General features: G+C 36.3%; 1 protein-coding gene across 2 annotated transcripts in view; it reads left to right on the top strand.

Moving 5' to 3' along the window:
- The first annotated feature begins 1,850 nt into the window (after positions 1–1,850).
- Positions 1,851–13,293, top strand: part of LOC111806130 (endoribonuclease Dicer homolog 3a) — a 19,415-nt gene continuing 7,972 nt past the window's right edge. Inside the window, exons 1-15 of one of the 2 annotated variants that reach the window (XM_023691489.1) lie at positions 1,851–2,274; positions 2,366–2,546; positions 2,625–2,738; positions 3,579–3,713; positions 3,807–3,876; positions 4,245–4,309; positions 4,396–4,527; positions 4,609–4,761; positions 5,532–5,661; positions 8,215–8,320; positions 8,399–8,591; positions 8,673–8,833; positions 8,911–9,129; positions 10,014–10,279; positions 12,944–13,215. In XM_023691489.1, coding sequence (XP_023547257.1) covers positions 2,147–2,274; positions 2,366–2,546; positions 2,625–2,738; positions 3,579–3,713; positions 3,807–3,876; positions 4,245–4,309; positions 4,396–4,527; positions 4,609–4,761; positions 5,532–5,661; positions 8,215–8,320; positions 8,399–8,591; positions 8,673–8,833; positions 8,911–9,129; positions 10,014–10,279; positions 12,944–13,215 — 2,325 coding nt within the window. In that variant the 5' untranslated portion in view covers positions 1,851–2,146. Of the gene's footprint in view, positions 2,275–2,365; positions 2,547–2,624; positions 2,739–3,578; positions 3,714–3,806; positions 3,877–4,244; positions 4,310–4,395; positions 4,528–4,608; positions 4,762–5,531; positions 5,662–8,214; positions 8,321–8,398; positions 8,592–8,672; positions 8,834–8,910; positions 9,130–10,013; positions 10,280–12,943; positions 13,216–13,293 lie in introns of those variants that run through there. The other variant, XM_023691490.1, reaches the window with a different exon arrangement.

Here is a 13,293-nt window from a genome sequence, read left to right as displayed (position 1 = left end):
AGGACTAATTTGCAAATAAAACTCTTGTATTTAAAATTTAATTTGATATTTAAAATGCACTTGTTGGTGAATAATATTCAAGTACATTTGAAATCCCTAAAATAGCCCCAATTCAATATTCAACCTCCATGTGCCTTCTTTTTAGTTTATTATTATTATTATTATTTGGAGTGATGTTGTTTCAAACCATAAAACATCATACACAATACTACCTTTTTGGTAGTTTAAATTATTTAAAGTCACGTTTAGGATCGTGGGATTCCTTGGGTAGATTAAATTTCATAGAGCAGCCTCGAGCTAGCATTAAAGGGTCGTAGTAGCTTCGGCCTAGGCCAATTAAGTAAGTAGCTCCACTAACGGTTTGGTTGGAAGAATTGTCTTATGTATCATGACACGTGCTCCATAANTTAAAGTCACGTTTAGGATCGTGGGATTCCTTGGGTAGATTAAATTTCATAGAGCAGCCTCGAGCTAGCATCAAAGGGTCGTAGTAGCTTCGGCCTAGGCCAACTAAATAAGTAGCTCCACTAACGGTTTGGTTGGAAGAATTGTCTTATGTATCATGACACGTGCTCCATAACCCCTGCATGTGTTGTATGCTTGAATGTTATGTTATATTATGCTATGCTATATGATGTTGTCAATAACTATGGTCGGTAGTGATAGACTACGCTATGTACTGATATGCTATGTCATGTTACACTATGATAAGCCACATTATGATATGCTCATGTCCGTGATGTATAAAAGTGGTAAGAAATTTGGATGCTACGATGCATACACCTCCATAGGAATTGCAATGTTAGAAACGTTAGAGGTTTGGTTTGCATTACTATAAGTTATGGGGACCTCATGCATTTTGTGTGACCGTGCATTGAGATACTTTCCCACAATGATGGTACAAACGCACACAATATGATATATGATTTATGACATTATGTTTACCATGATGTATAGATGACCCTTTCCCTCCGTGGTGTTAGGCAAAGAGCCCGTTAGCTAGTGTTGGTCCAACAAGCCAGACCCAGGGGGTGGGCGAGCCCGCCTAGTGAACCCATGCTCGCACGTGTGGGTCATGTGTAGAGAAGTACTACATATCCAACCTTGCCCGGATAGAAAATTTGCCTAAGGCCATGATATACTATGATAAAAGGATAGGTCCCCATGTTACACGTGCTTATATTCCTTGACCTCAATAGTGGGGTCACGATTATTTTTTCAAATACCAGTCATGTACTACTCTTACATTAAAGGCAAGATACCCTTGTACAGATGGTGGAGTCGCGTTGGAGACCATGAAACCGGTATTAGGATCAAGTAGCTAACAACCCTAAGCAGACCAAAAAATATCGATCATTTAGCCTGTGAAAAAAAAAAATCAAAACTCTCACCATCTAAAAAAATATACCATAGAGTCTCTCCTGATACTTATGGAGCCTCGAACAACCTCCTCTTAATTGAGGCTCAACTTCTTCTCGGGAGCATTCACAACTTTTTTGTTCCGACAAAGATTCTATTGACATGACTAAGCTAATGGCATGACTCTGATATCATGTTAGGAATCACAAACCTCCACAATGTTTGGGATATCTCAATGTCATGAATGACACGTAGGCTCGTTCTCGATGGCATGACCAAGTCAGCTACGATGACCGACGAGGTCCATGTCAATCGGGAACCAAGATGAGATGATAGGAAGCAACGTTGCATTGAGAGATCATGGCCCCGAGGAGAGGCAAGTCGGTTGTGTCGCAAACAATTAAACATACATGCACAGGCGGCGTGTGTGGTGGAAGCTTTAAGACACCCTATTAAAAACCTCTTAAACCCAACGGAAACTTGTCATTTAACTCGACTACAGTTTAACCAAGCATACAACAAGGGCGGGTTGAGTCGAAGTGAACTCGCCGCCGAGTCTTTCAACTCCGGCGTGCAACAGCTCACTCTGCCGGTTTGATCTCAGTTTTAACTGATTCTCCGTTCCCGGAGCGGACCATCAACACATTCTTCCTGCATCTCCGTTGTACATTTACTTCGGCAGGATACAGGGAGAAGACAACGGAGGAATCCAGGAGAATATAATAATTTTTAGGGTTCCGATCGTTTTCCCTTTCATCTTTCCTAGATTTTGCAAATAATTTTTGACATGCATAATCCCGAGGAGGAAAATTGTGATGGTGCTCGCAAGAGAAATTTCAATGACATGGAGTCCAGTGTTGCTTCTGATCAGACCAACTTCGATAAACCCATGGACGAGGGCTTCATTCCTAGAAGGTGTCATGTTTCTTTTTGTTTGATCATTTTCTTTACTTACCGACGCACAATTCGATACAGAATTTGCGGCTAAAATCTTGGTGTACTGTAGGTATCAAATGGAGGTTTTCGAAGTTGGGATGAAGAGAAACACCATAGCCGTGTTGGAAACAGGTGCTGGAAAGACTATGATTGCAGTGATGCTTATAAAAGAAATTGGAAAAGCTATGAAGTCCAGTGGTGATAAGAAGTTCATCATTTTCTTGGCTCCCACTGTTCATTTGGTTCACCAGGCACGCACTTTCGTAAGGAATGTTCCTACATTTTGATGCTTGTTTTGTATTTTAAAACCTTAGTTTTTGTTTTTGCAGCAATTTAACGTTATTAAAGTTCAGACTGATTTTGAAGTGGCGGAGTATTACGGTGCCATGGGGGTCGATGATTGGAATATGAACTGCTGGGAGAAGGAAACAAGTGAACGCGATGTATGATTTTACCTATCTTTCTTGGTTGCTTTTGATTTTTGCTCCAATGTGTTACTGTTGCAATTTCTATCACTCCCCTGTTATTTGCAGTGAACCGTTTGTCCCCTATGCCTTTCCTTGGTTTGAGTTCTTCACATTCATTTGTAATTTATTGTTATTAAGAAAAACTTGACAATATGTCTTGAATCTTGAGTAAGCCTTAAGGACTGTTGATTCAATTTGATGTTGGAATTATGCATGATTCTTGTTTTCTCTATTTCCATTGCATATTTCCTCCTCTCCCTTGATTCGATTTTGAAGCAGCATTACCTAATGATAAATTTTTGAAGCAGCATTACCTAATGATAAATTTTTGAAGCAAAACAGTCATTTGAAAAGATGAGGACAGTTTGCAGAGCGCAAACTTAAGGTCCTGTTATGTTAATTAACTCTATCATGTTCCCTAGACCAGTGGTTTAGAGACAAATTTTCGTAGTGCGTCGTTGCTTTCAATCTTTCCCAGTTAAAGGTGAAGTTCTATTCTAATTCTGCTGCTTATGATTTGATTAGTTCAGAAAGGGAGACCATGTAGTTGCTATCTCCACCGAATTTAAAACAATACGATTCATACAAATGCTGTTGATATATACATTTTTTTAAGGACAATACCGATTGGACCAACTATTTTTGAAATTATATTTTTATATCCGTTCACATTTAGTTTGTTTACTTCAGTCTTTGAGGGAAAACAGAGTGAACTTTTAAATTATTTAACTTGCAAATATCTCCGGGTTGACCCTCGCTTCCTGATTTGATTCAGGGTATTCTTTTTGTATCATTTCATTTATAATTGCTGTATAGGTACTCGTTATGACCCCCCAAATTCTTCTTGATGCACTGAGGAAGGCATATTTTAGACTGGGAACAGTGTGCTTGATGATCATGGATGAATGCCATCGTGCTACTGGTAATCACCCTTATACGAAAATCATGAAGGTTAATATCTCATCTGGGAACTTTTTTTTCCCCTGTATTATGTGTTGTGCCTGTGTTTTTTCATGCCTTTATTCTTTTTGTCTTTTGGTTAAGGAATTTTATCACAAATCTGACAACAAACCAAAGATTTTTGGAATGACTGCCTCACCTGTTATTAGAAAAGGTACGGTCTCAGGGTTCTCACGTATCTTTGGTCAATATATCACGGCGTGTATCAACATTATTGCAAGCTGTGCATGTGTCATACTACATAGTGATTTGAAGTGTATGTTTTTGTTTGATATGAAATGCAAGTTCCATTAAAAGAGATGAAAGTTTATGAGAGGCTATAAACCCACAGGGGCATCAAAGGAGGAAAAAAGACTCCACACAAAACAATAGGTTAAATGAAAATCTAAGCGAGACAAAAGCATGAAATCCCCGAATAGAACAAAATTACAAGTTATCCTCCAATTATCTACAAGTTACATGTGGTCTTTACGACTGATTCTGGACAACACTATTTGCTAAACATGTATAATCCTACATTAGGTGTTTCCTCTTCCTTGGATTGTGAATGCCAAATAGGGGAGCTTGAAAGTATCTTGGATTCCAAGGTACTTCAAAAGAGATTCAATCAATAACCTCAGTATAGAAATCATGATTTTATACTCAAGTAACTTTGGCCTTTCTGCTGATTTAGATTTATGCTATTGAAGACAAGAAAGAAGTGGAAATATATGTTCCCTCTGCAAAGGAAACATGCATATTTTATGAACCAGCTAAGTCTCTAACTTTGGAGTTGAAGGCAAAGATAGAAGCCCTGTGGTCCAAGGTGTTCCCATGTGTGCAATTATCTAAATTTTAAATGATATTTTCTTATGTTTATGACGGTGATTCATGTTTTTTTGAACAGTTCGATACTTTATTGTCAAACTCACAAGTGGCATTGCAAGTTCATTATAAAGATGTAGACAGTAAGCTTAAGGCACTGAAAAAACGGCTATCAAGTGATCGTTTTAAGATCTCTTATTGCCTTGACGAACTTGGTGTTCTGTGTGCTTATGAGGTACAATTGTAGTTTGATGTGGTTTATTTTGTAGTTGTTAGATTTTAGTTTCAGAAAAAAGCTAGCAAAGAGTCTTCCAAACAATGAGCGATGAAGCCGTTTTCCATTGTGAAACATTTACTCTTTCAGATAATTTATAGTAAATGGGATACAGAATATTACCTTAACAGACTTCTCCCCTGTGTATCTCACTACGGATTAATGTGGAATGATCGACGATGGATCTGATATTTGTGTTACCTGTTGGTTAGACTAAGATCAATGAATCCATAGAAATCTATTTTATCAAATCTTAACCAAGAGGAACTCATGTGAGTGAACATCGTTGCATAGATTGATATGTATTTTGAAAAAAATGACTATTCCTTAAGTGTGCCTTCAATTAAGGTATATAAATATGCCAATTTCAATTAAGTTTCCGAAAACTACAGTACGAAGTTGAAACTAGCATGGATAGCTTTATTGGATCAACTATAATTACATTAGAGCCATTAGAGAATTCAGATTATGTTGGCTAATTATGCATACAAGATTATATCTGCCAATTACCCCTTTTAATCGTTCTGTTCTCTCATTCTTTCTTTCTTCTTGGGTATTTGTCTTTGGGCGTACGACAAAACTCAGATTCCGATTTCTGAATTTCTTTGTTATAATATTTACAGTTAACAAGTTGAGGCATGAATGCCCTTAGATTATTGTCCATATATGTTGCATTCTTTTAATCTTAATTTTTTTCTAAAGATTTGTGTATCTCTCTTTAATTTTTGTAGGCAATTAAAGTTTTATTAGAGAATGTCAATATTCCAAACAACGAATATGAGCTTTCTAGAGAAAGTTCTTTGCAGTATAAACAGTTTCTTGAGGAAGAATTACGAGTAATTGGGGAATCATTCCCACTTGGTATGCGAGTACTTGCTTCATTCAACTATTATATACATTATCAAACTATTTTCTTGTTTTTATCCTCCATAACAACTCAATTTCGTGTTGTTAGAACAATTTCGTACAATGTTGCTTGATTAGAAACAAAGTTTTTATTTTACTTTATATTGATGACAAAAAAACCTCTCATTTAGCTGGCTCCAAAGGAGTCCAACCCTGAACTTCAGAGGAATGAACTTCAATAAAAAAGAATAAAATCTGACCGTTAATTACAAAAATCTTGAGAAACTGATGCCCACAAAGAGGAGTTAAATCTAACAATATCTCCCACCTCCTCCCTTGAACTCTCAAGCCTTCCCATGGCATACACGAGATCAAAATTCTACCAGCTAAANAAAAAAAAAAAAAAAAAAAAAAAAAAAAAAAAAAAAAAAAAAAAAGTGAAAGGACTTTGCGCTTATATCAAAAGGGTTAATTTAGAAGAACTTCTTCCATCATTTAACAACAATCTTTATTCCACACCAAGAAAATCCCAATAGACTCTAGAATATGGACAAAATCTTCTGATGCATGCCTGTATAAAAAACACCACTACAGGCCTGACTACACACTCTTCGGGTTACTACTTAAAGGGAGCTCTAGGTAAAAGAGGAAGCAAGATGGCTCACACCCATGAAGGAAGAAGCATTAGTTTGTCTTTATCTTTATTGACATTGTGAAGAGAGGGGTTTTTATAAAGGCTAGAAAAAATTGACTGCAAGAATGCTTAAGTCATAAATGCGGAGATTCATAATAAACATCTTTAAAATAAGGCAATGGACTTGCATAATCAGTTTAAAACATGAAATTCAACGTCACATAGCTTTAAAAGTAAATCAAGCTTAAAAAAAAACACCTAACAACAACTAACTGAAATCCAATGTGACCTAACATCTACTAATTTAAAACTTAAAACATTCAAATGCCCTGTTCTGAATTCCATGGCCTTCCTAGCGTTCACCGTCATCCGTGCATAGGAGCTTCACTTTTACCTGAAAAATTAAGGTAGCATGTGGCTTGAGTATTTTATGAAATACTCATCAAGTCACCCCACTGCTAGGGTTAGATATGCAATCACATGCAAAAGATGAGTGAGACCTATCTTTCATAAACGTTACATAACCTTAGGCTCTTTTTCGATTCGGGCAGGGCTGGATGTATGGTACTTCTCCACACACGGCCTACGTACGTGCACATGGGCCCACCAGGCGGGCTCATATAGGTACCCTTAGGCCTGACTTGGTTCGGCACAACGCATTATACATCACCGGACGCCACAGAAAAGAAAAGGCCCGCATGATATCATGGCGAACATAAATATCGAACGTACGCGTCCATACTAACATAACATAATGGGGAAGTATCCCGATGCATTTGACATACATACATGCATGAGGTCCCGTGATTTACATTCATGACATAACATACATTTCATTTCCTTTCTCTTTTCTTTCATGACATAATACATGTGAGCAACAAGTACGCATGACAAACATCTCATGCTCCATCACAAAACTTTAAATGTAAAACATAACATTTCATTCATGACGTTTCAATCCATTCATAAAAGTAGTGTAATGGGTTTACATGCATACATGGCATACGTCTCATATCAATTCAAAGATTACACAAATTTCACATAACATAAGCATAACATATATAATATGGTACATGCAAGAGCCAAAGGATATGCACCATCATACATCAAACAATAGGTTAGCTCCAACAGTAAGATCACTTACTTGGTTGGCCTTGACCGAAGTCACTAACAATTTGGTAGACGCCTCGAAACTACAATCCAATGCCTAACTCTTACCTATACCAATTCATATAACATGCTTAGGACCTACTAATAACTTAACCTAACTAAACATTATGATTAATTCCAATATAAGCCCCTAAGCTAATTAAACTTGGTAAAAAGGAGTTTTACTGACCTCAAATGGCTTATATAAGGTCGAAAATGGCTTTAGAAGGGTTGGAAATCTAGAAATCGATATATTATACGTATACCGAGCCATCTAAGCCGAGAAGCCAAGCCGCCAAGCCGCCATGCCGAGCCGATAAGGTCTCTGGCAAATTTGAGCATCTTACTGTACTTCCTTTGGACTTGTCAACGAAATCAGTCTTCAAGGCTAACAAGACGTGACAATTGTGAGTTCATGATGAACAAAATATAAGCATCACTGCTAAAAGAGTGAAAAACAGAGAAACATTTGTGTAGAGAGTAGAGACTAGAGGAATGAAAGGAAGAGGGAGACATGTGAGTGAGAGAGAGCTCATCCAAGCAGTAAGCTTGCTACTTTGTGTGTAGGATTTGCTTTTCTATTTATATTATATGAATTCATGATCTACTGTTGATTGCTCCGGGTAACATGCTCAGGAGATTAAGCACAACTGCTACTGAAGTGAGACCATTTTTGCCATAGTTTGGTTTTCTTTAATAATTTTACTATTTTTATCATTTGTTCCACCTCCAAAAGGTGCGTTTTTTTGGTGTTTGCTGCTTACCTATTTTCCTTGTGGTTTCAGGAAATGAAAATATACCAAATTTTGGTTTTGACTCTCAGAAAGCTGTAGATTTGGGCTACATTTCTCCTAAATTGTTTGAACTTCTCCAACTTTTTGAATCATTTGGGTAAGTACAAATATATTTATTAACCATCAATTTTGGTTCTAATATCCATTGCTTAATTGCCTCACGTTTTTGTATCAGAGTATCTAGGCAGGTGCTCTGTCTCATATTTGTTGAAAGAATAATTGCCGCTAATGTTATTGAAAGATTTGTGAAAAAAGTAGCAAATTTATCTCATTTTACGGTTTCATATGTGACTGGATGTAATACATCAGTTGGTGCACTGGCACCGAAAGTCCAGAAGGAGACATTGGAGTTGTTTCGTCATGGCAAGGTGTTCATTTACATCATTCAGATTGTATTTTGGCTTATGAAACTCTAGTTGTTAATGGCTAAAACCTTTCTATGTTTGCAGGTCAATCTATTATTTTCCACTGATGTAGTTGAGGAAGGACTTCATGTACCAAATTGCTCATTCGTGGTACGGTTTGACCTTCCTAAGACTGTTCGTAGTTATGTACAATCTCGAGGTCGTGCTCGACAGAGCAACTCCCAATATATTTTGTTACTGGAGAGGTAAGGCCTTTCTCGTGGTAAACTATTTTTTTTCTTCTCATGTCTTGTTGATATTCTAAATCTTGTAATGCTCACAGGGGAAATGTGAAGCAAAGAGAACAGCTATTTGATGTCATAAGAAGTGACCGATCAATGACAGAGGCAGCTATGAGTAGAGACCCTGATGCTTGCATGTTGAAACCTTTTTCAATTATGGAGACAGATTCTTACATTGTGGAGGCAACTGGGGCATCAGTTACTGCAGATTCTAGTGTTGGTCTCATACATCTATACTGTAAAAAGCTCCCTGGTGATAAGTATGGATTATCTTCCCTTTGTAATTAGCTTCTAACAGAACTCTGGACATTTCCATGCTTCTATGGTTCTGTACCATGAGTATGTCAGTCTAAAATCAAAATTATTTTATTTGATAAACCATCTAGATATTCCCTTGTTCTGTACTTTTTGTATCTATTGAATTAGATCTATTAAAAGCTTATTCATGTTGAAATAAATCGGAATTTATAAGGAGTTGGTTAGTCATGCTTAAACATGTACTTATTATTTGTATAGCTGGAGTTCCTTTCTCTAGTTGGACCTCTTTTTGTGTTTGGTTTTTTGTATGCTCTTATATTCTTGGATTTTTTTCTCAGTTAAAGTTGTTTTCGATATCCAAAAACATGTGCTTACTATTAGTACCTCTTCATTTTCTGTCGGATTGATCATGGGCCAAACTAGGTTAGAGCTCTTATCTGTCTAGAACTTACATTGAATGTAGTTGTTAAGGATATTTAGCCTTCCATTACGGTTTATCATAGGTACCATATTTGACCTTTTATTATAGACAAATATCTTGTATGCATTTATTGCTCTTTCCANTCTTATCTGTCTAGAACTTACATTGAATGTAGTTGTTAAGGATATTTAGCCTTCCATTACGGTTTATCATAGGTACCATATTTGACCTTTTATTATAGACAAATATCTTGTATGTATTTATTGCTCTTTCCGTTTATTGTTCTTTCCATTTCCTTAGTAATTTATTTGATGATCATAAATAGAGAATTTCACCACCATTTAAGTCGGGTGGATTCATCAAATATTCTCTAACAGTGAATATAGATTTTGTAATATTTTCTAATTTTTTTGATAGTAGCCAATTCCAAGGGATCTCATTTTGATTTGCTGCTGTAAATTGTAGATATTTCAGTCCAAAACCAATCTTTCAACTCTCATATGGTGAAGGATCCTACGAGTGTCGGCTAATTTTACCTCCTACAGCCGCTTTTCAAACCATAGTTGGTCCTTCAACTAGGAATTCTAATTTGTCTAAGCAGCTTGTATGCTTGGAGGCATGTAAGAAGCTACATCAAATGGGTGCACTTAATGACCATCTTCTCCCCTCTATTGAAGAGATATCAGAATTTGACATGGGTCTGAAATGCAATGCATCCACTTCTGGAGCAGGTACATATCCCTGAAGCTGTATACTGAGTTTAGTAATGATTGTTCAATGTGTAGTACACCCATAAGAAATGTCAGCTCATTTGTATTTGATTCATCATTGTAGACATCTTGAATGGTCTATTTACACGCATTCTAATTTTTTTTCTTTGATTTGTGTGTGATTCAACTTTACTCAACCTACATGTATTGCACTTTTTTTTTCCCTAATGAATATTCTTATTTTTTACAAAATAGAAATGAATCGAACTTGTATATATTGCTGGTATTTTCTTGAATTGGTGTTTGCTGCTTACCTATTTTCCTTGTGGTTTCAGGAAATGAAAATATACCAAATTTTGGTTTTGACTCTCAGAAAGCTGTAGATTTGGGCTACATTTCTCCTAAATTGTTTGAACTTCTCCAACTTTTTGAATCATTTGGGTAAGTACAAATATATTTATTAACCATCAATTTTGGTTCTAATATCCATTGCTTAATTGCCTCACGTTTTTGTATCAGAGTATCTAGGCAGGTGCTCTGTCTCATATTTGTTGAAAGAATAATTGCCGCTAATGTTATTGAAAGATTTGTGAAAAAAGTAGCAAATTTATCTCATTTTACGGTTTCATATGTGACTGGATGTAATACATCAGTTGGTGCACTGGCACCGAAAGTCCAGAAGGAGACATTGGAGTTGTTTCGTCATGGCAAGGTGTTCATTTACATCATTCAGATTGTATTTTGGCTTATGAAACTCTAGTTGTTAATGGCTAAAACCTTTCTATGTTTGCAGGTCAATCTATTATTTTCCACTGATGTAGTTGAGGAAGGACTTCATGTACCAAATTGCTCATTCGTGGTACGGTTTGACCTTCCTAAGACTGTTCGTAGTTATGTACAATCTCGAGGTCGTGCTCGACAGAGCAACTCCCAATATATTTTGTTACTGGAGAGGTAAGGCCTTTCTCGTGGTAAACTATTTTTTTTCTTCTCATGTCTTGTTGATATTCTAAATCTTGTAATGCTCACAGGGGAAATGTGAAGCAAAGAGAACAGCTATTTGATGTCATAAGAAGTGACCGATCAATGACAGAGGCAGCTATGAGTAGAGACCCTGATGCTTGCATGTTGAAACCTTTTTCAATTATGGAGACAGATTCTTACATTGTGGAGGCAACTGGGGCATCAGTTACTGCAGATTCTAGTGTTGGTCTCATACATCTATACTGTAAAAAGCTCCCTGGTGATAAGTATGGATTATCTTCCCTTTGTAATTAGCTTCTAACAGAACTCTGGACATTTCCATGCTTCTATGGTTCTGTACCATGAGTATGTCAGTCTAAAATCAAAATTATTTTATTTGATAAACCATCTAGATATTCCCTTGTTCTGTACTTTTTGTATCTATTGAATTAGATCTATTAAAAGCTTATTCATGTTGAAATAAATCGGAATTTATAAGGAGTTGGTTAGTCATGCTTAAACATGTACTTATTATTTGTATAGCTGGAGTTCCTTTCTCTAGTTGGACCTCTTTTTGTGTTTGGTTTTTTGTATGCTCTTATATTCTTGGATTTTTTTCTCAGTTAAAGTTGTTTTCGATATCCAAAAACATGTGCTTACTATTAGTACCTCTTCATTTTCTGTCGGATTGATCATGGGCCAAACTAGGTTAGAGCTCTTATCTGTCTAGAACTTACATTGAATGTAGTTGTTAAGGATATTTAGCCTTCCATTACGGTTTATCATAGGTACCATATTTGACCTTTTATTATAGACAAATATCTTGTATGTATTTATTGCTCTTTCCGTTTATTGTTCTTTCCATTTCCTTAGTAATTTATTTGATGATCATAAATAGAGAATTTCACCACCATTTAAGTCGGGTGGATTCATCAAATATTCTCTAACAGTGAATATAGATTTTGTAATATTTTCTAATTTTTTTGATAGTAGCCAATTCCAAGGGATCTCATTTTGATTTGCTGCTGTAAATTGTAGATATTTCAGTCCAAAACCAATCTTTCAACTCTCATATGGTGAAGGATCCTACGAGTGTCGGCTAATTTTACCTCCTACAGCCGCTTTTCAAACCATAGTTGGTCCTTCAACTAGGAATTCTAATTTGTCTAAGCAGCTTGTATGCTTGGAGGCATGTAAGAAGCTACATCAAATGGGTGCACTTAATGACCATCTTCTCCCCTCTATTGAAGAGATATCAGAATTTGACATGGGTCTGAAATGCAATGCATCCACTTCTGGAGCAGGTACATATCCCTGAAGCTGTATACTGAGTTTAGTAATGATTGTTCAATGTGTAGTACACCCATAAGAAATGTCAGCTCATTTGTATTTGATTCATCATTGTAGACATCTTGAATGGTCTATTTACACGCATTCTAATTTTTTTTCTTTGATTTGTGTGTGATTCAACTTTACTCAACCTACATGTATTGCACTTTTTTTTTCCCTAATGAATATTCTTATTTTTCACAAAATAGAAAATGAATCGAACTTGTATATATTGCTGGTATTTTCTTGAATTTGACTGCTAAGTATTGGTAGCATTGAAGGGATATTTCTGTATGCGTTTCTACTACTTGGTCATTGGCTTGGCGTCCTTTGCTAATCTCCTTTTCATGTTTTTAACTTACAATTTGATGGCACTGTTTTTGGGTCTTTTAGGAACTACAAAAAGAAAGGAACTGCACGGCAGAACTGCGATTAGAGCCTTGTCTGGAACTTGGGGAGAAAAAGTTGAAGGGGCCACTTTTCAGGCTTATAAATTTGACTTTTCCTGCAGTGTTATATATGAGCATTTTTCTGGATTTGTTCTTCTGTTAGAATCAAAACTTGATGATGACGTGGGAAATTTCGAACTTGAACTTTATTTAATCTCAAAGATGGTTAAGGCTTCTGTATCTTTTGCTGGGCAAGTTCATTTGGATGCTGAACAGGTAAATATCAATTTTCATCATATTCATCATTCTTCACCAGAGAGAATTGCCTCTAATGTGATATTATATGCCCCCCCC

Source organism: Cucurbita pepo, chromosome LG11 (assembly GCF_002806865.2).
Source record: "Cucurbita pepo subsp. pepo cultivar mu-cu-16 chromosome LG11, ASM280686v2, whole genome shotgun sequence".
NCBI lineage: Eukaryota > Viridiplantae > Streptophyta > Magnoliopsida > Cucurbitales > Cucurbitaceae > Cucurbita > Cucurbita pepo.
Note: the sequence above shows the minus strand (reverse complement) of the source record. Positions and strands in the feature narration are given on the sequence as shown.